The sequence below is a fragment of the Triticum urartu genome, chromosome 7A (assembly GCF_056163025.1).
Source record: "Triticum urartu cultivar PI428250 chromosome 7A, HENAU_Tu73, whole genome shotgun sequence".
In the NCBI taxonomy this organism is placed as follows: Eukaryota; Viridiplantae; Streptophyta; class Magnoliopsida; order Poales; family Poaceae; genus Triticum; species Triticum urartu.
In genome coordinates this window covers 713347671-713371065 of record NC_141879.1, presented here as the reverse complement: position 1 = coordinate 713371065, position 23395 = coordinate 713347671, and the positions used below count along the sequence as shown (strand labels likewise).

The 23395-nt window shown below is 46.5% G+C and overlaps 4 protein-coding genes across 6 annotated transcripts; all 4 read right to left on the bottom strand.

The window, feature by feature from the left end:
* Positions 1–618: 618 nt before the first annotated feature.
* On the bottom strand, positions 619–2522 carry LOC125521498 (uncharacterized). 2 transcript variants are annotated; one of them, XM_048686552.2, is made up of 2 exons: positions 1701–2522; positions 619–976 (listed from the first exon to the last, which is right to left on the bottom strand). In XM_048686552.2, the coding sequence occupies exon 1, from the start codon at positions 2470–2472 to the stop codon at positions 1762–1764; it is 711 nt and encodes a 236-aa protein (XP_048542509.1). In that variant the 5' UTR covers positions 2473–2522; the 3' UTR covers positions 619–976; positions 1701–1761. The 2 variants fall into 2 exon arrangements, with proteins under 2 accessions (XP_048542509.1, XP_048542508.1); XM_048686551.2 differs by having other exon boundaries at positions 1705–2522.
* A 3593-nt stretch (positions 2523–6115) lies between these two features.
* Positions 6116–10648, bottom strand: LOC147961968 (uncharacterized). 2 transcript variants are annotated; one of them, XM_087533924.1, is made up of 4 exons: positions 9329–10648; positions 9044–9238; positions 8689–8972; positions 6116–7178 (listed from the first exon to the last, which is right to left on the bottom strand). In XM_087533924.1, exon 1 carries the CDS (start codon positions 10646–10648, stop codon positions 9677–9679), a length of 972 nt encoding a protein of 323 aa, XP_087390050.1. In that variant the 3' UTR covers positions 6116–7178; positions 8689–8972; positions 9044–9238; positions 9329–9676. The 2 variants fall into 2 exon arrangements, with proteins under 2 accessions (XP_087390050.1, XP_087390049.1); XM_087533923.1 differs by having other exon boundaries at positions 9044–10648.
* Positions 10649–10710: 62 nt separating this feature from the next.
* LOC147961967 (F-box protein At5g03100-like) lies at positions 10711–17094 on the bottom strand. Its single transcript, XM_087533922.1, has one exon. It carries the CDS (start codon positions 12000–12002, stop codon positions 10827–10829), a length of 1176 nt encoding a protein of 391 aa, XP_087390048.1. The 5' UTR covers positions 12003–17094; the 3' UTR covers positions 10711–10826.
* A 20-nt stretch (positions 17095–17114) lies between these two features.
* On the bottom strand, positions 17115–20274 carry LOC147961966 (uncharacterized). The gene is made up of 4 exons (XM_087533920.1): positions 19217–20274; positions 18936–19130; positions 18582–18861; positions 17115–17856 (listed from the first exon to the last, which is right to left on the bottom strand). Exons 1-4 carry the CDS (start codon positions 20111–20113, stop codon positions 17825–17827), a joined length of 1404 nt encoding a protein of 467 aa, XP_087390046.1. The 5' UTR covers positions 20114–20274; the 3' UTR covers positions 17115–17824.
* Positions 20275–23395: the final 3121 nt, after the last annotated feature.

Sequence of the window (23395 nt, the reverse complement as noted above, 5' to 3'; positions counted from 1 at the left end):
TTTCATGTCAACGGTTGCAACTCTTCCGGTTGCACAATGCTCCAATTGAAGCTTTCTATATCGCTTGTTGAAGCTTTTTCATGTAAACGGTGCAACACTAGTATGCGGTCCAGCATCGCCTAGTCCCACACAGGTAATTATCAGAAAGTGAGTGGAGCTTCTTGAAAGTTTTCTTTGATTTGCTGCTGATGCCCATGACTGAACTTGGGACACGGATCCTCTGACGTGGCTAACCCTGCCTTACCCTGCCTTTGGGTCGCTGACAAGTGGGCCTCACGCTTGGTGGGATCCATGTGTCAGTGTCTCAATGACAGGTTAGCCAATGTCAGGGGATCCTCGTCCCTGAACGGACACGGATCCTCTGACGTGGCTAACCCTGCCTTACCCTGCCTTTGGGTCGCTCGTCCCTGCCTTACCCTGCCTTTGGGTCTCAATGGCAGGTTAGCCAATGTCAGGGGATCCTCGTCCCTGAACTTGTGGGTTTGTGAGCTGAGCCATGATCTGTTGACACAAGCATAGTCAAATATGATTCAGCATCACACATATATTTATGACCGTTTCAAAGCACATGGTTCTCTTCAGTTCATGCAAATTAATTAATTCCAAGGAGCCACAAAATGAAGAACCAATGTCATTTTTTACATTGACGTAAATATGAGATAACCTACAATCAGATTGCCAGTTTCACAAGAAGCAAAGTATAGTGAAGTATGTAAACAGAAACTCACAAGCAACCAAGCTATCTCACCATACAAAACTTGTGCCATTGCTCATGAAACCATAATTATCACGAAGGTGAACATATGCATAACAACTTACAACGTGAGACATTTCACGGCCAAATTCCAAAGCAGCAAACCCATCATCTGTCACTCAGCTCGTCTTTGGTGCTGTCAGTCCTTCCATCGACAACTTGCTGCACATTGCTCTTACACCCAGACCTCATGATAGCTTCTTCTAGACAAGAGTTTGCAGGCTGCATAACATCAAAGGAAATTGCGAGGGTGTAGTGACGAAACTGAAAGACCAAATGTGTACATTGGGTTCAAGATTCAAGAACCCAGAACGAGATGTGTCTTTCTTTTTGCATCTCAGAACGAGATGCGTCGAAGACTAGTCTGAGCCATGTAAAAATCCGAGAAAAAAAGAAGAGGCTGCAGAAGATAAAAATCAACAGCAGCACAAGTGTTTCAGCGAAGATTATTGGAACGGCTGGTAAACAAAAAGGGGGACTGTACAGACAGCTAGTGCAAAATGTGAAACTCTTAATTAGGTGTCTAATTTATATAAATACAAAACTACTCCCTCCGTTCCAAATTACTTGTCGCAGGTATGGATGAATCTAGATGTATTTTAGTTCTAGATACATCCATTTTTGCGACGAGTAATTTGGAACGAGGGAGTAGCTTGTACAGCAACAGATCAGGGATTCTGACGCCTGGCACAGAAAAACACTTTGGTTCTTTGGCATCATCACAAAATATTTCTCATGTGATCATTATTAAGCTTCTTCAATACACTCGAATAGGCAAGACGCTCCTCTTGACATCTATGCTCGCATCCATAGACCATAGCAATCCAATCTGAATCACCAAGCATATAGTGTATGTGCTTAACACTAACTTTAACTTGGGGGATTTCTCACTACATTGATACTGCATATCAAGCAAACAAATCGTACAATCTCTGGAAAATTTCACCTGCCTTTTGCATGATCCAGAGCAGCGAAGCACCAAAATGGCTCGGTGGTCAGTCAGCCAGTCAGTCTTCCCACGCTCCAAGAAGCTTGTCGACCATCTCCACCGTCTTCTTGGGCTCCGGCAGCCGCATAGCCTCCTCCAGCGCCCACGCCTCCTCGACCCTCGCGTCCTGCAGCATCGCGTCCCGCACCGCCTCCTGCAGCTCCCGCGAGGGCGGAACCCCGTCGGAGGCCATCTCGCCGAGGGCGACGAGCGCGCTCTTGGGGTCCCCGAGCCTGCAGAACCCGGCGACGGCGATGCCGTAGGTGGCGGCGTCGGGCCGGCGCGGGGAGTCGGGGCGGCAGAGCCAGCGGAGCACGGAGGCGGCCTCGCGGGCGCGGCGCATCGCGAGGAGGTGGCCGAGGAGCGGGGTGGCGAGCGGGAGCGGCGAGGGGCGGACGGGGTGGTGGCGGAGCGCGGTGAGTAGGGCGAAGGCCGGGGTGAGGGTGGGCAGGGAGGCGAGGTGCTCGGCGAGCGGGGGGAACGGGAGGCGCTCCGGGGAGCCCGGCAGGAGGAGCGCCGCGGAGAGGAGGCGGCCGGCGGCGGGGACCTGGCCCTCGGAGATGAGCCGCGGGATGAGCGCGGAGATGGTGTCGAGCTCGGACGGGGAGAGGGGGGAGGGAGGCGCTTCCGTTGTGCAGAGGCCGCGAAGGAGACGGTGGACGACGGCCGCGCCGGCGTGCGGCGGCGGCGGCGGCGGCAGGAGGCGGAGCGATACGCGGGGAAGCGGCATCTTTCGGGCTTGCGGGGAGTTGGGCCGGGACAGGGAGAATGGCTCCGCGGTTTATTTTTCTCTTTCAAAAAACGCTCAAGGTCATATATTCAATAAAACTAATACTTATACAAAAACAAAGACGCAAATTTAATGAACATGGTTCCACACGCATTCCTTAACGAATAGTAAATTCTAAAAAGCAGTAAAAAATACATCTGAATTATTTTTTTAACATACATAGTCGACCGGTATATTAGCGTATGAAGTTCACGAAGCTATATTAAAAAACACTGTTCGACGATAATGAGGTTTGAATTGTATTTTCTTCACTAAGAATATTATGGATGTCGATACTTTGCGGTAGACCACGGGCATGAACAACCCGGCCCGGTCAGCCCAACATCGGGACCAGGTTTGGGGTCAGTTTTTCTGCTCGGCACCCGGCTCGAAAGCACGAACATGGTATAAATCATTATTTTATTAGAAATATAGGCATAATATGTATTTTAAATACTCAAAAATCATCATTTTAATAAGAGAAATGCATTGTTCATGTGGGTGGGGTGGGGGGGGGGGCTGATTTTGGGCTTTGGAGGTCGAGCTTTTCAAAGCCCGGCCGTGACGAATGCCTAGGTTTAATTCACGGAACTTCACAGGTGAGTAAAATGGTGGACCAAGTTTGATATCCCAAAATTTCAAAATTTTAAAATATTTCTTAGTATATTTTTCAAACTTACTATTCATGTGGAAGCATGTTCACCTTTGCATTTCGTTACAAAAACAACTATATAAGAATATGAAACTTATTAAACAATCTATCACCGACTCATCGTGAGCAAAGTTGGTTGTTGCCTTTGGCCTCATCTTTTTGGAGCAACATTTGAAACTTAGAAGTTTGTAGAAGCACTGACTGACAAAGTCATTGATATAAACCAGAAGATGCCGACAATGGTGATCTAGATAGACCGCATAACATTGCCAGGGCTATGTCTCACCCATACCAAGCCGACGGGCGAATGAATTGGGCTGGCCCATTAATGTAGTCACTCGCTCCCTCGACCTGCTCAGTATTCCATTTTCTTCTGTTTTCCTTTAATTGTTTTCATTGTTTCCCCATTGATTTTCCTTTCTTCCTTCATTATGCTTTTTTTTGTTTTCACTAATTTTCTTTGGTTTTCTCTTTCTTTGTTATACTTTTTTTGTTTCTTTCTTGGTTTTCTTCGTATTCTTCGGCTTTCTTTAGTTTCTTCTTATTTCTTTGTCTTTTTGAATATAGTTTTAACACATAGCTTTTTTTTCTCAGTGCAAAATGTACTTTTTTAAGTGCACACGTGAAACATTTTTGATACACTTTGGACATTTATTAAATATGTGGTATACATTTTTTTAAATAGATGTTTTGAACATTTTTTGAATACATAGTAACACTATCCCAATACACAATGTACATTTTTTTACATTCTATAAACATTTCAAAATTTTCATGGACATTTTTTGGAAACACAATATTTCTTTGAAAACATAATATACATATTAATGGAAATAAACATTTATTAGATTAATGAACGTTTTTTTAACATTGTAAAAACATTTTTTAAATGTGCTGAACATTTTTTGAATCACCGGAATTTTTATTTAAATTGTCAGATACATTTTTAATGATACAAAACATCTTTTTAGATCACGCAACCAGTTTTGTACAATATATGCAATTTTACTGAAAATAGCATAATACATTTTTAATACAATGTGCAATTTTTCTAATTATGCAACTATTTTTTTACTTGGATATACATTTTTTAATTTTCACGTACATTTTTTTAAAAACATGATATTTTTAAATGTCACAAATAATCCCTACACATTATTAAAAAAAATTATATATATTTATATATTTTTAAAAATTTTAAATTAATATTTTTTAAAATATATAATTTTCAAATATATATTTATATTGAATATTTCAAAATATAAACAATACAAAAATAAAGCAAATACAAAAACAAAAATGTGAAGAAAAAAATGAAAAAACAAGGGTGACGTCAGCATGTGCGGGGTTACTGGGTTGGCCAAGCAGCAGCTCCCTACAGGCGACCGTGTGATAGGAGTGCCTCTGGGTGGTACATATCTGCATCTGGGAAGCAACATCTTTCGGGTTTGTGTGTGTGGGGTGGGGGGGGGGGGGTGGCCGGGAGAGGGAGAATAGCTCTAAGATACATGCCCGTGTTTTCTTTTTCTTTCAAATAAGGCCCAAGGTCATATATTCAATAAAACTAATCCTTACAAAAAAAACTTCTATATAAGAATATGAAACTTCTTAAACAATCCATCACTGTCTCACCATGAGTAAAGTTCCTTCTTGCCTTTGGCATCGTCTTACCGGAGCAACATTGTTGAAACCTAGAATTTTGTAGGAGCAATGACCATCGATGTAAACCAGATGACACCGCGACGGTGATCTGGATAGATCGTCGTTCCAAGGAAGCTGGCACCAAGAAGGGCCAGAAGACAATCCCAGCTCTGGCCACACAGAGGAGGGGCAGAAAAACCTCATGCGTTCCCCGACTGAGCTTCTGGATGGTGATGAAACCGGAGAACAAACACATCACACACCGCCATCTCTCCTACACAGGACATCGTCACAGGGGATACATGCTAATCACGCCAAACCAAATGCCAGACTATTGACACTATCCACCGACTCGTGGACGCAACTTTGATGAAGCACATTAGTGTGGGGAAAGCCGATGAACTATTATTCCCGTTGTTGCCACTAACCCAACCTTACCGGCGACGAAGAACTCGAAGACCCTACGGGAGACGGCCCAAGCAGATTGATCCGAGGTTCCCCAATCTCCCCTTGTAGCAGCCGGCGGAGGGCATGAGAATAGGTGGCACCACCGATAGGTGGAGAGAAAGTGCATGCCGACAAATTCTATGAAACCCAATTCCCCTCCGTGTGTTCTGTTCCCTTTGCAATTTTTATTTTATTTTAGCAACTCCAAACCACCATGATGGTGCTTGAATCTGAGGATTTCCTAGCTTGCTGAGCCCCAAGAAACGATTTACTAAGGGGAATGGGTTCTGGGGTAGCCGAATCCGCCGCAGGTGAATCCAGGCAGCGAGGTTGACTTTCCAAAAAAAATGAAGGTTAGTGACTTTGTAGGTTTTGATGTTGCATAAGTTATTTCAAAACCCAGGCAACATGCTATGACGATCATGGGTGCATGTGTGCCAGAAATGTTGTGTTCATGATGCAATTTTTGTCCTGTATGTTGCAACACATGATGTTTTCTTCTACGCAATTTTACTGCATCCATTTGGGATCTGTTGTATGCACACACAAAAGTACTGCACAGGGTGTTTCAAATACTGCGATATTTTTTGTTTCCGTATGTGCACACCCATGTAAAATATTGTGTCGATGTTGCGAAAGCATAAGCCCTCCATTGCACACGGGGAGATTTTTACTACAATGGTTGATAACCTGTATTTTAGTTTTGACTTAGAATCTAAAGGCCCGCAGTACTGCAGATCCAGCGATTCCATCGCCTCGGGCCAACTATTTTTCTTCGCAGCTTTCATAAAACAACATAAGATGCCATAAATCATGAACATTCATCCTTCCTATCTGGTGGATGCACTGAAACATTAGGGCCAAACTGGTATTTCTCTTCTTTCTTTCTTTCTTTCTTTCTTTCTTTCTTTCTTTTTCGAGGCAATCATCAAGAGGAGAGAATTCCTGCCTGAATAATAATTACTCAAAAACATAGAAATACAAAGGCATGCAAACATAATTAGAAATGTAACTGTGTCAAGACATAGCAATTTCCTCTTTTTTGTGTATTAATTTCTCCTTCATTGAATCAGAAGCATGCGGTTGATGGTAGGCATGCATGTCTAAATCATGAAAAATTCAAGGAAATCACATAACCAAGCATCACTCATTTTCCTGATAAATAAGAAAGCTGCAATTCACCTTTGTATGAACTAAAGTTGAGATGATGAGCAAACAAACCACTTACAGTCCACCAAGTCTTATCACCTGGCCATGATCTGTTCTTTACTAGTACGTAGCATACAATAGCATATCCCTCATGAGGAAAAAGGCAGACAAAAGATGCAAGTTGAAAGCGGTTAGTGGTGATAGGATCATTGCAACCAGACAAAACTATCGATTAGTGGAAAGCCTCGCTTTCAGATTCAGATTAACAGATAGAGTTCGGTTTAAGCTCAGAATGGCAGGTATGTGGAATGTGATTGAATCTTCATAACGTCTGAAAACGCCACCTCCGCGGTTTTTTAGCACGCGCCACGCCCCGCATTGGACGATGGTGGATACCCCAATCAGAGGTTCAAAGATCCATAAATAAACAATCAGATCCCGGCTGATTTCCTGTTTCCTTTTCCAGCTTGGGGCTTCCTAGCAGGGACGTGCTCAACTGACTGATCACAAACGGACCATGGTGCTTTCCAAAAGCGTGCCACTCTTTCTAACTTTGCTTTGCTTTATGTTGCTGTACTGCACTTGATGAATCATGCAGAGACCATATAAGGAGCCGTCTGCTTTCTTCCTTCTTCCATACATAAAATAATATCTGGATCTTCTGGGGCCGTGATATGACCATTGTTCTCAGTTTCAGGTGGATTATTTGCCATGCTCATGTGAAATCCTCTCATGGCCGAGAAAACTTGTTAGCAGACAAGATGTTAGGTGAATTTATCTGCAAGGGAAAAGATAACAAATTATTTCTCTCTACTACTTTCAATTTTGACAAACTGACAAGCCATAATATTACTGTGAGACTGCAGCTGGAGACAGAAAATCACTTGCAGCCTACAACTGAAGGTGATTCATTGACATTCGTCTCAAAAGAAGTACGAATGTGCTGTTATTGATGGACAAGTGTCCACTGATTGTACCTGAGAGGATATGCAATAGCCAGACAAGGCCACCACTCACATAATGCCTAATTGGAGTCTACCTAGCTCCCCTACGCTTAAGAAAGTGATAAGGCCATAATGACCACCCATAAAAAGTAACCAAAGCACGAGAATCCAATGGCTTAAAGATAAGTGGGTGCAGATATGCTAGAATCCTCAGCATGGCCAAAGAAGAGAATTCCCCACTAGAAATTAACAATTCCCTAACAGACCAATCACTAACAGAGACCTGGGTGATGTAGTTGATACGAAAACGCCTATATAAGTGGGCGGCAGGGCAAGGGAAAATCAATATTGCTCTGGCTTCCTACTAACTAAACAGTAAACAGAGAGCTCGCTCTCCGTGAATGATGTCGAGGAAGAAGAGGAAGAAGAAGAAGCAGTGTGGAGCACGCTGCTGCTACCTGGTCATGCTCTCAGCAGTGTGAATCTCCAGAAGCATGCTTGCCGTGCCTTCTTCCGGGTGCACCGGAGGCTGGCATGTGAGCAGGGGTGCTTCAGTGATGCAGAAGAAAAAAGGCAAGTCTTATCGGCAAGGGAAGGCTACGCCTTTCTTCCAGGTCTCCCTCTCTCCATCTAAATCTGTGTTTGGAGGAGGGGGCTACGGTTAGTTCACCCACCGGTTTACTGTGTCCTTGTGAGTTGTGATCATTATCATGCACTCATCAGTTGCTTGACATGTATGGTGTCGTTCTTGAATTTTCAGCTACATATAATGGTCGGTTGTGTGAGTGAATGGGAGTGTGTTCATGTGTCGGTCTGTGTGTCGACTGTCACTGTGAGTCAATTAGCTAAAAGAAGTATGATGTGTGGGTTCAGCGAGGGAGTAACAGTCACTGAATAAGAATGTAAGTGTCCTATCATATATGTATGTCTAAAATAGTAACATGTAACATGTGTTGCTCTTTCTTTCACCTTGGGCTTTGGTACAAATCAGTATTTCAAGTTAAACTCTATCCAGCTAACTTACAAAATCTTACATATGCGAAAAGAAGGGTGTCAATATTAAATAAGATAGCAAAACGCAAAAGTAAGCCCGCGTAAAAATATTGAAACTTTCTTATCACCCATTCTACCATTTAGCATCTATTTCTATAAAAATATGAGGATGTTGGATCATAATTTTGGCAGAAATATAGCATTTTGACTTAGCTAATAATTGGGATACAGGCACAAACTCTATAATTGGCATGCCAATGCCACATATTCAACAAATCTTTCAAGGATTAACAATTATAACTCTGTTCCAAGTATGAGCACGCTAATCATACATGCCAAACATATACTCACCAGAGCTATGATAAACACGACATTCCACCGAAGAATACGCCCCGAACATGTTGTATATCTTTGCGCACACATCATTATTTGTGGAGGCCTCGCGTGACAACTTCACAATCATTCTATTAAGCAATGGGGCACATCTGACTATCAGTTTCAAAAAAATCAAAGTCATGATCCTCTCCTTCGAAGCCATTGATCTCCACTTCTTCGAGAGCAGTCAAGGAGATAGTTTGGGATCTCCAATCTGTGGCCTGGCAAGGACAATAATCTGGTAGGCATCCTTCCTCGATCTAAAACCAAAAATAAATGTCAATTACTACACAATGTATTGTTGAGATAAGTAATCAGAGATGAGAATTACCTTTCTTGATAGGACAACCTTAAGCCTCCACACATCAGTACGAATTCGATCTATCCCAAAGAGCTCAAATACCAATGACCCAAAAACATGCCCCTCTGTCGTGAGATTTAGTTCCAAAACAGAGAAGGCAGCAACCAAATGCTTCTCTATCTCCTGCTTAAAGTTATCTGCCTCATCCTGATAAACAGAAAAGTCCTGAAAAACAATTTGGCAGGAGATATATATCACTCACAAAATTTTGTTTACTCAAAGCTTGCGATAAATTGAGCAGGAGAGGGGACGCACGCAGTGGGCACGAACATGCAGCGAGGGGAGCTGTCCTTGTCTCTCTGCCGTCTGTAGCGTCACCTGCTCAAGTAGCCAAAGACCATATGTAAGGGCATCTTCAGCCGTTGGTCCCTCAGGAGGGGCAAAAAATCGCCCTCTGGGGGCGCACCGGCGCTAAACCGCGCACTGGGGGCGTAATGCCTCCCAGTCGCGGCCCCCCACGGGTTTTTAAAATGTTCAAATTCGGCGCAAACACAACGCAAACACGGGCGAGTTTGTTCAAATTTAAACATATTTTACAAAAAAAAGAAAAAAAAACTACCGCGGGCTACCCCGCCGTCTCCCTCGCCGCCCGCCCACGCGGTTCTACATGCCGAGGAGGCTGTAGAACCGCGTGTAGTCACCGCCATCGTCGTCGTCATCGTCGTCGTCGTCACCGCCTACGCCTCCGCCGTCCCTGCTGCATCTCTCCCCCGGTTGGCTCGGCGGGTTGGACAGTCCGGGGGCGTCGTCGTCGTCGCTATCGAGGACGACGACACCGTCCTCGTCCTCGTGCCCACGTTTGCGGGCGGCGATCTCCTCCAGGGCCCGGCGCTGCCGGATCATCTCCTCGCGCAGGTAGTCGTCGCGCGACCACCGCATGGCGTCCTCGTCGGAGAAGCCGCGCCGGGCTATCTCTTCGTACTCCGGGGGGAGGCTGGACTCCACCTTGGGCTCGACGAGGGCGCCGGAGCGGCGGGTACGCGCGCTGACAGGCGTGTCCTGGGGCTCCGGCTTGACGGGGCGGAGGTGGAGGCAGGGAGAGCCGCCGGACGAGGAGGAGGACACCCCAGTCTCCATGCGCCTCGGCGTCCAGGAGCTTCCCCGGCGGCGTGAGAAGGACGGGGGAGCGGGGTACTCAAGGCGCGGCGTGTTGCCGCCCTCGATGTACTCGAGGATGGACTCCAACGTGCGCCCGGGCACGCCCCACCACCGACGCCGGCCGGCGGCGTTGAACTTGCCGGAGGGCACGACGTCGTTGGTGTCCTCGAGCTGCTCGTCGTGCCGGCGGCGGAAGTACGGCTTCCAGATTGGGATGTCGGGGACGTACCGGGACCCCTCCCTCGCCGCACGCGGCAGGGACGAGCGGATGCGTGCGATCTCCGCACGCCGCGCCGCGCCGGTGGGTACTGGGGGCACCGGCACGCCGCCGGCGCTGATCCTCCACGCCCCGGGCACCCACATGTCCGGCGGGACCGGGTACTCGGCCTCGAAAAGGAGGCGAGCCTCGTCCTCGTGCAGATGACGGCACCCGAATCCGTTCGCCGCCGCGCCGTCGCCTGGGAAACACTCGGCCATGCTTTCTCAACTGGTGACGGCGAGAGGAGGAAAGGGGGAGAAATGAGCGCGTTGTCGGTGGATGATCGGGGTAAGTCTCTCCGGCGCGCTTGCAGTCAGCTTTTATAGGCGGAGACGCCGCGCGGTAGGCTTGGCCAACGCGTTACGCGTGACGGCCGAGGGACGCATCGCCCAGCCTTCACTGCACCGCCCGTGAGGCATCAATGAAGACTGATCGGCGCGGCAGCGCGCGGCAGCTTTGGCATTGATTTGCCGCGGGAAACGAGGCGATGAGGACGACGAAGGAGCAAGAAGAGAGTAGAGTCGCTGACACGGCGGGCCCGCGGCTCTTCGCGCCAAAAACGATTCGCCCGGCGCCCCCGAGCGACCCCCAGCGTGCGGGTTTCGGGTTGGGTCTGCCGGCGCCAATTTCGGCCCGAGCCGGCGAAAACTGGACTCTTGGGAACGCGACTGGGCCGATATTTTGACGCCGACGGACGAAAAAACGCTTGGGGGGCCTTCTTGAGGGCGCGGCTGAAGATGCCCTAATAGACCCATTCATATAGCAGCATTTCCAAGAGACCTTCTCCATCATTGATGCCAAGATGGAGATGCTGCTGAGCTTCGAGGCGTTGAAGGACATGGTCAACTGCTTAAGCAGGGGGGCAATAATGTTGACATTGCGTGTCAATCTGCTGTCCACGACAAGCTCTAGTAATGACGCCGAGTTGACCCTCAGGTAGTCTCCCTTCAACTCAGTGCTGCTGAGATAGAGCGTGCGCAGGCGCGGGCAGCTGGAGAGCATGGGGTCGAGGGCGTCAATGCGGCACGCCAGGTACAGCGTCTCCAGCGCCGGAAACTCGACGCCGGCCGGCACGCGTATGGCGGACAAAAGGCAGAGCTGGATGGAAGTGGCCCGGTTGAAGCAGGGCAGATCGACGACTGGGGAATCGCAGATGAAGGCCGACGAGAGACTGAAGATGAGCTCCTCCGGCTCCACCCTTGCGGCGGCGCGCAGCAGTGAGTTCACGCGGGTAGTGTCGACCCGGTCAGTCGACCAGCGGCGAGTTGACGCGCGGGCGTGGATTTCCAGGAGGGAAACCACGGGAGAAACGCGGTCGAACGCCGGTTCGATCGAGTCGAATGGGATACCACGGAAGATGATCCGGCGAAGATGGGGCCAGAGGTCGCGCCACCGGCGGGAGAGGACCCCGGTGTGCGCGGCGGCGCCGGTGCAGGGGAGGCGGGCGAGGACGAGGAGGAGCAGGTCGTCGGGGAGGGCGCTGATGAGGTCCGGGCCGCCGCCGCCGTCGCCGCCTGGTTGACCTAGCCGCTGCCGCGAGGAATGGAGGCGACGCCCCGATCTCAACTCCATGGGAACTTTGCAAAGCGAGACGGTGCGGTGGCTGATGGGCTCGAGCCAGGCGACTATTCATTCCCCTTCTCGTCCTATTAATTTCTTTCTTTTTATTCAGCATTTTTCAAATAATCTCACATTTAACATTTTTTCTAGAACGCATTACAATCACATGTGCTCATATATACGTGAGTACACTCATGTCCCGCAGTTGATGAAAACGTCTCCTCTTAGTGAACGCGCATCGCCGAAAATCCTAAAATAAATCAATGAAAATGCGAGCACCAGGATTTGAACTACTGTCCTCCCAACCATCCAACAATATATGTGCTTCGCCTCACATTTAACGTTTTGAGGCGTAAAACATCGCCATTATTAATCCTCTCCAAACAAAATAATCTAGTGTAAAAGAGTAATGCTACACCTACGTAACAAAACTTACGTGTTTTACGTAATGTGCTAGGTGGACTAATAAAATTAGAGGTAGGAGGATGAAGCGCCCCACCCTCCTGAAAATCAAGGGGGGGGGGGGGGGGGGCGAAGTTAGTTAGTTAGGAAAGTTACGTTAGTCTTGGTAGACCTTACGTAGGTGTAGGATTATCAAGTGTAAAAAGGGAGAAAAACATGACCAACAAACTTAAAATCAAGCCAGCAAAATTAACCCTTCACAGGATTGTCGCGGGATCTAGAGGGTGAAACAAGCTGAGAAACATCAAAACCGGACTTTGTGCTCTAAGTTTTTGGTGTTCTTATAACATTTTCATGTTGTTGTTGACTGTTTCGAGATGACCCTGACCAAACTTACACGAGTTTCCGTAAGACCCCTCTTTCCTATGGGTGATCTGAGTTTATCAATTTTCGGATGTCGTCCCTCGTTTTCAAAGATTTAAACTAGCAACGGTTGTATAGTACACTAGCAAAACAACACACATAACGGAATTGGTCAGCATGAAAAGGATCTTGTCGATGCACACCAATAATCCACCGTCTCCAGGAATTCGGGGGCCCGGTGTAGAATGCAAAAAATTAGGCCTAAATTTTTTACAAGTCATATACTAAATAACCAATATAACTAAAACATTCTCCTAGTTAATTATATATACAGTATATAACTGAAGTATGCATTATTGCGTATAGTATTCAGAAGTATATATCAAATATTAATACCAGAAGAATAAATGGTACTACTAAACTGCATCGATAGTGACTCACTTACCAGATCGTCTAGGGTCAAATTCATGGAAGAACTCGGTCTGTAGGAGATGGAGGCAACGTGATTGCTTATTTTTCAAGTACCCATGCCCTTCAGAAACAAGAGGTAAATAAAAAATTGGACACATTAGACGCACATCAAATTTAACTCGCAAGTTCGTCCATCTCTCGCATTACCTTCGTCTCCTTCCCTTCAACCTGCAGCAGGACAAAAAGCTCCACCCATAAATACCAATCGACACATTGGAACGAGAGAAGCGAGCGGAATCAAGAATCCCCAAACCTTTTTGTTGTTTTCTTGCACTCCTCGATCAGGCCTGCCCTCAATCAATCAGAGCTAGAAGTAGCAGTGACCAAGGGGATCCAATCAAGATGAAAGAGGTCGAAGAGGTTTCCTATCAACGCGGAAGCAGCACATCCCCTGATCCCCTCGCAAACATGATCGATCGAACCGGTCTCGGGGTTCTGGATAATGACCAAGCGTACAGGCCCAGTTCGGGAGAGCGACGGAGCCCAGTTAACTGTTGGCTCCAACCATTGACGAATAATGAAAACGGCCCAAACTCAAAATATATACATTAACCATATGGCCCAAATCGGAGCCCCTGAAATTTGGGGGCCGTGTGCGGTCGCACCGCCCGCACAGGCCCCTCAACGGTTATCCTATGATGCATGGATGATAATCATGTCGATGGTCAACTTTGACCGGTGTGCATCAATCCTACAGCAGAGGCAAATTGAAAAGCTTCAGTCAATATTGCAAGTTTGATTGCAACGAAAATGTAGTTATCATATGTGTCACAACAGAGAATTAGTTCCCGTTGATGTCCATATATAGGATGTTCTTAAACCTCTGCATAGCACTAGGAATTCTGTTGAGATATTATTCACAACAAGCTCCTCTAGTGACGGTGAGTTCACGCTTAGGTCGCAAGTCTCGAATAAAATGTCATTGAGGCGGAGCGCGCAAGCGCGGGTAACATGAAAGAAAAAGGGTCGAGGTCGGGTATTATAGTGCTAAAGGGAGAACGTCTCGAGCGCATGGAACTCAACGCTAATTGGCATAAAGCGGATGACGTAAAGAATAGTCCAAAAATAACCGACGTGGGGGCGGCAACCAACGACCCTCCCACCCCCGCGTCACCTCCTCTGGCGACTCGGGGGCAACCCTAATCCCGCCGCCGTCGGGCCACCTCACATCCCCTCCCTCCCGCTTCGCCGCCGCCGGAGAGGACGTCGGCGAAGCTGTGCGCGCCCCAGGGATGGCGGCGGCGGGGCTCTTTGCGACGGTGCTCGTGAGCTGGTGGAGGTTCCCTCGCGGAGGCGCTACGAACTGGCGCAGCAGGGGCCTACGGCGGCGTCGGCGAGTGGATCCGGGTTTGGCCATCCCGGATCTGATGCATGGTGTGGCGGCGGTTGCGGGCACACGGGGGCCTCCCTGCTGGCCGCGTCATGGGCGGGCGGCGTTCCTGCGTGGCCGTCTCGAGGCCTCGGTGGTCGGCGCGTTGGGGCTCTGCAGTGCACGATGCGTGGAGGCGGGGAGGGGCGATGCTGACCGCTGGTGGTGGTGTGTCGCAGCGGAGTGCGTAGGCCGGTGGCGGTTTGGTACTCTTCACTGTGGTGGCTCAAGCCAGTTCGTCCGTGTTGTCCGGAGATGAGGGCTGAGGGCCGGCGCATGGTAGGTGGGTTGGTGGTGCGACGGCTTGCCGGATCTGGCAGCGGAGATGTGGCACATTCTGGTGGCGGCGGCACCGGCTGGAGGCAGCGGCGGGTTCCCACGGCAGGTCGGTGACGGCACTGCGATGGCTCGACCAAGTTGGAGTCTTGCAAGCAGCTAGTGGTCGTCATCTCTGTGTAGCGTGGCGAGCGGCGGTGCTCTCCTGGTGGTGCTGGCCTGGGTTTCTCGCGTGGAGAGGCAGGTCCGGTTGTCACAAGGCCGTCCCTTGGAATGGGCAACAAGCGTTGCAGGCAGTCTTGGACCTGGCCGGAGGTGCTGGTTGGCTGCAGTTCCTCATGTAGGTGGGAGTGGATGGTGTGGTTTCCCTACCTGGCGTTCGGTCCTTGGTGCTCGTCTTTGCAGCTACATCGGGAAGTGTTGTGGTGGTGGCGGTGTGAGGCTTCTTGGACGTGCTATCAATTCCTTGGAGGCGGGGTGATGGGCGACGCGTGGATGAAAATCTTGCACGGCTTCTACCGGGTCGGCGGCGATGGCACCTGTGGATGTCATTCCCCTTCTTGGAGGCGACGCCGGGCGTGTTCGCCTTGTTCTTCGTGCTCCTGGAGTTGGTGGATGTCTCCGGGCGAAAGCCACGATTCGATGGATCGGCATGATGGCGGCATCCTTGACATCGTTCCTTTGTTGGGAGCATGGTGTTTGGAGACAAGGCTGACTCCTCGTTGCTCTCCTCCGGTGTTCGCTGTGGTCCTTTTTTTGATCCTCAGCGGCGCTATGCACGTCCGCTGTCGGTGTGTCCAAGATGATGTCTTCCCGGGGCGGATCGAGTCCCGCCATTCGTCTGCCACTTCCTCTCAGGCGCGAAGGATGGATGGTGCATCGATAAGAGAATCTCTGCGGAAGTTGTTGGTCTTCGGGCGTGTCGGGCGTCGGTCAAGATGCGGTGCTTTGTGTCACTTTAGGATAGGCTCTTTTGCGTTGTAGCTTGTTCGGCGGTGTTGTTTGTCTTTGTTTTGGTTGGTTGTGGTGTTCGTGCTACGCTCGCTGTTCGCATTGAGTGGTAGCTTTCTTGTAACTGAAATTCTACCAACAACTTACTCCCACAAGGTGCAACCTTCGCATACCCCGACAAAGTTGCTAGTCGTCGAGAAGTCCGAGCCAAGCAGGAATCCATGCATGCTATACCAGCACCAACTACAACAACGCCACCAAGATCGACGAGGCACGACGGCGAGGGTGGGCGTGGCTAATGAAAAAGCCACATTTACAGTGGTGCATGTACCGACATGGACATAGGTTCTGCAACTGCCCACACACACCACCATTATCATGCATGGAGAACGCAAAATGAAGACGACAAAAGCGACAAGGATGACCCTAAGGCTCAATCGAAGTTATCCAATGAAGCAACCTGCGAGAGTAATTAATCTGGAACCTTCCAAGGCCCCGAGAACCAGCAGATCACACAAACCCACAGTCAGGCTGGGCGCTAGTAGGCCACAGAGCACAATTATTTTGGGATCTTGTAACCGTATTCCAATGATATTAATTAAATACATTTCCCTACCATATTCCTTTGTGCACTACGATACACTACACTCACGCATGAAAAAAATACACTCCCCTATTCTCTTCTCCATGGAGTTAGATTTTTCTCATGTCAAACAGATGTTTCAACATTTTGTAATAAAATCATGCTTGCTTGCATATGCTAAAAGGCTTCAAATTCCTTTTCAAAAAAAAATCCTAACCATACCAGGCTTTACCTAGTCACCACCTAGTAATAGAATGAACACTAATGCATCATCAAAAAATTACTTTCGGATGTTCGTAGGATAAGTAGCTTAGAAAACATGCCCAAAAGCACACAATTTGAAGAATCAAATGGCTCGTACCCAAAGTCAAGCAGCATCAATCACATATGCATTAGTATACATAAATCAATTTGTTGTTTGACAATGAAGCGAACAAAATTAATACAAGTGCTATTTTGCAAAGGCCACAATGTCGTGGCTTGTGGCAAAGACCGCCATGAGGGAACTGCAAAACAATACTGTATGGAGTGGCATGACGACAAGGCAAATGCCATACCAACAAATTTCTATCGTTTTCTTTTTCAGATGAATTTCCAAAATTTTCTATATACGTTCTTCAGTTAATTAGCTTTATATCTTAATTGTTTTAATTATCCTTTGTCTAATTAGCAAAGAATAGATATGTACTCAAGATCTAATAATGTAATACTCCTGTTGTAAATTGAGATGTGTACATAAAATCAAGATCAAAAGATGAAGGTTAAAGAGTTGTCTTTAGTGTGCCGAGTCATTAGTGTGTTTGATGATAATATATACATATATCCAAACCAAATAATAGCAAATTAAGTACAATTGGATGCATGTGTTTGTTCAGTGCAGGCATGGCAGAAACTTGTGAGGACAATCATTCCAATGGCTTTACAAAGTGATAAGCAAGATGCATCTTTTGTTCATGCCTTAGTTAGAAAAGAGAGGAAATGGAAGATAATTTGCACTTTAAGACGCTGAGCTAACACACAACTCATTTGGTTAATCTAACTAGAGATATAAGCATAAAGAGCCACAAGGCGAAAATTCATTGCTTCTCAATCCAAACATGCGTCGCGTCATCAAAATGAAACACCACAAACAACAACTGAGACTACAGTCTTAGCAAAATCACTAGCTTTGAAAATTTACTGGTATAAGTTGAGTGCATTAACTTCTTTAATTTAGCGAAAGATATACCATTCAAAATTTAACTGAGTATCATATATATGTAGTAACAATAGTACACACTGGCAAAACAATGCAGATGTGATCAGTTGAAAGCAACCAAGTGAAGTCTTGAGACCAGGTACTAGAGTTGGATATCAAGCAAAATGATGATCTTGTCGGTGGACACCAAGAATCCACGTAGAAAAGGATGAAATTCATGTTTACGGGCAGTCTTGGCTATGATGCACTAACCCTGCAACAGAGGCAATTGAAACTCTATGGTCAGTATCACAAGTGTGCAAATGTAATCATCGTATGTGTATGGATTGTTCTCAGTTGCAAATAAAATACAACACCTGCTAAGAGCAGAAGTTAAGAAATAAGTACATGCCCATTTTTTTAACTGGCATTAATAATTAGTGCCAACCCCCCCAAGGCCATTGAATTTCGGTAAGATAGCTTTGGCTAACCAAGAAAGTAAAACACTACCAATCAAGACCAACACTTGGAGCCTTGGCGCGGGTCGGCGGGTATTGCAAACATTTTATCATACTCTAGCTAGCCAACTGGTTGACGCCTACTTCTTGCTAACCTATAAACTAGAATACAAATGCAAAGCACAAGGGTGTGATCAGCATAGAAGATTGCAAAATGCAAAAGAGCGACAAATGTAAGAAAACCCGCATAAAGATAATGAACTTTTGGTTCTGAACCATTCCAACATAGAATTTCTATTTACACAAACATATGAGGGTGTGGGCACACAAATTCCAAAGGAACGTAACATGATTAATTAGCCAATTATTGGGATACATGCACAACTAAACTATATAATCAGGATGTCAACACCACATTTTAAGAACCGTAAACATATATAAAGCGATGAAAGCTTGACAGTCCAAACTTACAAGAAGTAACACTGATATCTCTATTTAGTGTAGGAGCATTCTAATCATGCATGACAGACGGAATACTCACCAGAGCTAAGATAAAGATAGCATTTCACTGAAGAGTTGACCCTGGAGATGTCGTATATTGTGGTGCATCCATTTTCACTTGGTAAGACCTCATGTGACAATCTCAGAATAATTCTTTTAAGCATTGGTGCACATATGAGTATTAGTTCCAATAAATCAAACTCATGATCCTCTCCGTTGAAGCCATTAATTTCGACTTCTTCTAGAGCGGTTAAGGAGATAGTTTGGGTTCTCCAATTCATGGGCACACAAGGACAATCCATTGGACATTCTTCTTTCACCTACAACAAAACACTAAATGAAAACTACTACACCATATATTTTGGTAATATAGTCAAAGTGGAGAATTAATTACCACCGATCTCAACAGAACGATCTTCAGCCTCTTCATAGAACTAGCAATTCGATTAATCGTAAGGAGATAAAACACGAGTGCTCCAAAAATATGTCCTCCTGTTTGTAGATATAGCTTCAAATGAGAGAAGTTAACAATGATATGCTTCTCTATCTCCTTTGCAAAGGTGGGTTCATGGGGAAGAAGTGACAACTTCTGGAAAAAAATAGGCAAAAAATATGTCATTCACTAAATTTCTTTAGTCAGGTAATCTAATAAATTTAGCAGGACAAGAGGCTCACCGCGCAGGCATGAATACATAGTGAACGCAATTTTCCTTGCCTCCTTGTCGTGGGCAACCTTAGAAGCTCGAGTTTCCAAAGGCCAAACACAATAGAGTCATCGCTGTAGGTGCAGTGCCATTCGACCATCTCCAGCATTGGGGCCAAGACAGAAACATTCTTGAGCTCCGACAATGGAATAAAGATCATCGTCAATTTCTTAAGAATGGGGGCAACAATGTTGACACGTTGTGCCCATATAGTGTCCACAATAAGCTCCTGCAGCGACGAAGAATTCACCCTCAAGTTCCATGTCTCAAACAAAAGGCCGCTAAGGTGGAGCGTGTGCAAGTGTGGGCAGTAGGAGAGTAAGGCATCAAGATCGGCTTTGCAGCGCGAAAGGGAAAGCGCTTCGAGGGCATTGAATTTGATGTCAGCTAGCACACAATGAATGATGTCAAAATTCTCCAACACGATGGAAGTGGCACGGTGGAAGCAAGGCAAATCGACGATGATGGATTGGTCTGATATAGAACGCGAGGGGAGGGTGATGACAAGCTTTTCTGGGTCGAGCGGCACAGCAAGGCGCAACATTGAGTTTACGCTAGGACTGTCGACCCTATCCTGCTCGGAGACATGGATTTCCAGGAGGGAAACAACAGGGGAAGGATGAGCGTAGCGGCTGAGCACTAGTTCGATCGAGTCGAACATGATGTCGCGAAAGATAATCTGGCGGAGGCTGGCCCAGAGGCCACGCCACCGGCATGATAGGACGCCGGTGCGCACCGCGGCACCGATGCAGGTTAGCCGTGCAAGGATGAGGAGGAGCAGGTCGTCTTGGAGCATGCTGATGCGATCCGGTTCAGCGCTTGGACCTAGTTCTTGCGAGAAACGCATATGTCCAGATCTCAGATCCATCCAAAGCGTTGCAAAACACAACCTTTCCCCCTCTGGCAAAGATAGTGGGGTGGTGGTGGAAGAAATCAGAGGGGGAGGCTGGGGAGAGGGAACGAAGGGGAGTAGAGTGCAATGGTGGCGGCGGCGGCGGTGTTCGGTAGTGTCGAGAGGGTGGAGGCAGCGGTGATTTGGTGGTGATGGTTGGTGGGTGTGTGTGTGTGTGGGGGGGGGGGGGGGGGGGTTGCCCGAGACAAAAATTCTTATTTGACAACACCGAATAGATATTTGACCTTCCTTATTTGACCCTAAAAATTTCAAAATTTCTTGTTTGGTGTTGGGTCTTCATTTCTTTCTTAATATGTTTTACACGGTATACCATATAAGTCCTAAATTAAATGAATATTTCACCTTCCTTATATGGCTCTGAATATTTCAAATTTTCTTGTTTGAGGTTGAGTCTTCATTTTTTTCCTAATATGTTTTACATGGTATTACTTTCGAAGTCATCAATTGAATGAATATTTGACCTTCCAGTTTAAACCTGAAATTTCATATTTCCATGTTTGATGTTGGGTCTTCATTTCGCTCCTAATATATTTTAGGCAGTATCTCTACTATTAAATTAGAGTTTGTACATCGGCTGTATCCCTCCCCCACCCAGGGCACTAATGATCGAAGGATCTTCCCATGATTCTCTTTTTTTGTAAGTGCTGATTCGATCATGTCTCCTGCCTCTCTGAGAATGCACTCACGTGTCTCCCCAGTAGAGGCATGGCCATAAAAATCAAATCAATCATCAATCAGAAACATGTCTCCAGCAGCCCCAGCCGATCCACTATCATACAAGGCCGATCAATCTCCGTCCGCCTCTGCCCTATGCTTAGCACGCCAGGAAAATTAGAGGATAACTGGCCAGCTACAGCCTACACGCATATCCGCCCTCCCCTCTACTCCCTCTATACACTGGATTGCTTGTTCTTATGAAAACCAAATTAGAGGAAGCTAAGAGTCTGCTAACCCAACAATATCAACTGCAGGCGATTTACAAAGAAGCACACTATGTTATTGTTGATGCCTGGGAACTTTTGTGCCATTTTTTTGGAATCATTTTGCTATACATTTATTTACCTTAGTTCCCCTTGCAAAAGCAGTGTTGGGTGAACTCTGTACTAATCGAGTACTCCCAGCACAAAGCAAACTGCTCATGCAAATCTGACTACAAAATAAAATACCCCCTCCTTTCCAAAATACTTGCCATGGTTAAAAAAAGGTATTTTGGACCGGCGGGAGTACAAAAGATGATGAACATCTAGGTGCACTTGAGTACTCGGTTGTTAGCTAGCATATACAGACTATTCACAGGAGGTCACAAATCGGTGGTTAAAAATGTATATAGAGATGGGGGAGAAACGAGTGTGCATGATTTTAAAAGGCACATAAGATATCTCACTGATGTCACAAAAATGACAGAAGTTGGGTGTTATATTGATCAGAGGCAGATCAGTGTATTCCTTGCATAACTGACTTAGTCCTCATTTTCAGTTGTCCAATGAAAACTCAGATTATGCTTTCCGCCATTTGCATCCTCTTAAAATCTGACCAGAATTGTGAGTTCACACACCACATGAATCCGACATCTGTATCATAAAATCAATCAAGAATATCATAGATGAGGAGAAAACGAATGATTCTGGCGGCGGTCTCTTACCATGGTGGTTCTCCCTCGGAATCGTGCGCCACCTGTGTGCTCAAAGGTGGAAGGGAAGAGATAGGTGGAGGAGGAAGGCATGGAGACTTCACCAGCCAACCTGCTAGGGCTAGTAGATTTTCATCTCTTCCCTCTGGAGGGTAGGGAAGGAAGCGCAGGGGATGACGGAGGCGGCGGGGAGATGACACATCACCTAGGGCATTGGGGGTGCGCGGTGCGTACTGAGGGACTCGTGGGTGGAGGTGGTCACGGCAGTTTCCTTTTCCCTTTTTCTGATTTTTGTTCTATATATGCCTTTTGTTTTTTCCAGCGGGGAAAGGAGAATGGGTTGGCTGTTTTTTCAGGTTATATACGTGCTTTGGCTAGGCAAAAAAATACAGAGTGGGAACGAAAATCTCCCTAATAAAAGAAACGAAAACTAGAGGTGAGGTATCGATCTTCTGGATAAAAAAATCGCTGGGTGAGGGGATAAGCACCTAGGATCGTGGCAAAGCCCACGCGCGAGTGCAACCCGGTCCTTCAATTTTTTTAAAACCAATTCTTCTTTTCTGGTTAACCCATTATGTACCTTATATATATATATATATTATATAATACTAGATTGTACTGATGAGCCACAGTACTCCCCTGAGACGTAGCTAGAGACAGGAAATCACTTGCAGCCTAAATTTGACGGTGATTTCTTGACATTTGCCTCGAAAAGAAATGTGAAACTGATGTTATTTCTGGACAACTGTCCACTGTTTGCACCTGAGAGGATATGAAAATGCAATAGCCAGATAAGACCACCACTCATATAATGCCTAGTGGAGTCTGTCTCCCTCCCCTACTCTTAAGAAGGTGTTAAGGACGTAATGTCCACCCATAAAAAGTAACCAAAGCACGAGAATCAACTGGCTTAAAGATAAGTGGGTGCACATATTTCCCGCAAAAAAAAAGTGGGTGCACATAGAATCCCCAGCATGGCCAAAGAAGGGAATTCTCCATTACCAATTAACACTTCCCTATCAGCCAATCGCTAGCAGAGACAATATTGCTCCGATTTCCTAACTGACAAACAGTAAACAGAGAGCTCTCCATGAATGATGTCAAGAAAGAGGAGGACGAAGAAGTGTGGAGGAAACTGCTGTTAACCTGGTCACGCTCTCAGCAGTGTGAATTTGTAGAAGCATGCTTGCCGTGCCTTCTTCCGGGTTAGTTTACCCACCAGTTTACTGTGTCCTTGTGTGGTCATTATCATGAGTGTGTCCTTGTGTTGTCATTATCATGAGTTTCTTGTCCTGTATGGTGTTCTTGAATTTTTCATCAGCTACATAATGGTCGGTTGTGTTAGTGAATGGGAGTCTTCATGTGTTAGTCTGTCTGTTGAGTGTGACTCTTGAGTCGGTTAGCTAAAAGAAGTGTGATGTGTGGGTTCAGTGAGGGTGTAACAGTCACTGAATAAGAATGTAAGAGTCCTATCCTATATGTATGTCTAATAGTAACATGTAGCATGTGTTGCTCTTGCTTTTACCTTGGGGTTTGGCTCAAATCAATAATTCGAGTTAAACTCTATCCAGCTAACTTAGAAAATCTTACATATGCAGAACAGAAGG

Excerpts from the sequence above, each read along its gene's own strand:
- LOC125521498 (XM_048686552.2), bottom strand. The coding sequence starts at position 2,472 with ATGCCGCTTCCCCGCGTATCGCTCCGCCTCCTGCCGCCGCCGCCGCCG.
- LOC147961968 (XM_087533923.1), bottom strand. The coding sequence starts at position 10,648 with ATGGCCGAGTGTTTCCCAGGCGACGGCGCGGCGGCGAACGGATTCGGG.
- LOC147961967 (XM_087533922.1), bottom strand. The coding sequence starts at position 12,002 with ATGGAGTTGAGATCGGGGCGTCGCCTCCATTCCTCGCGGCAGCGGCTA.
- LOC147961966 (XM_087533920.1), bottom strand. The coding sequence starts at position 20,113 with ATGGATCTGAGATCTGGACATATGCGTTTCTCGCAAGAACTAGGTCCA. Across the intron at positions 19,131-19,216 it reads TATGTATTCATGCCTGCGCG|AAGTTGTCACTTCTTCCCCA; the intron begins GTGAGCCTCTTG and ends ATTTTTTTCCAG. Across the intron at positions 18,862-18,935 it reads TCGTTCTGTTGAGATCGGTG|GTGAAAGAAGAATGTCCAAT; the intron begins GTAATTAATTCT and ends GTTTTGTTGTAG.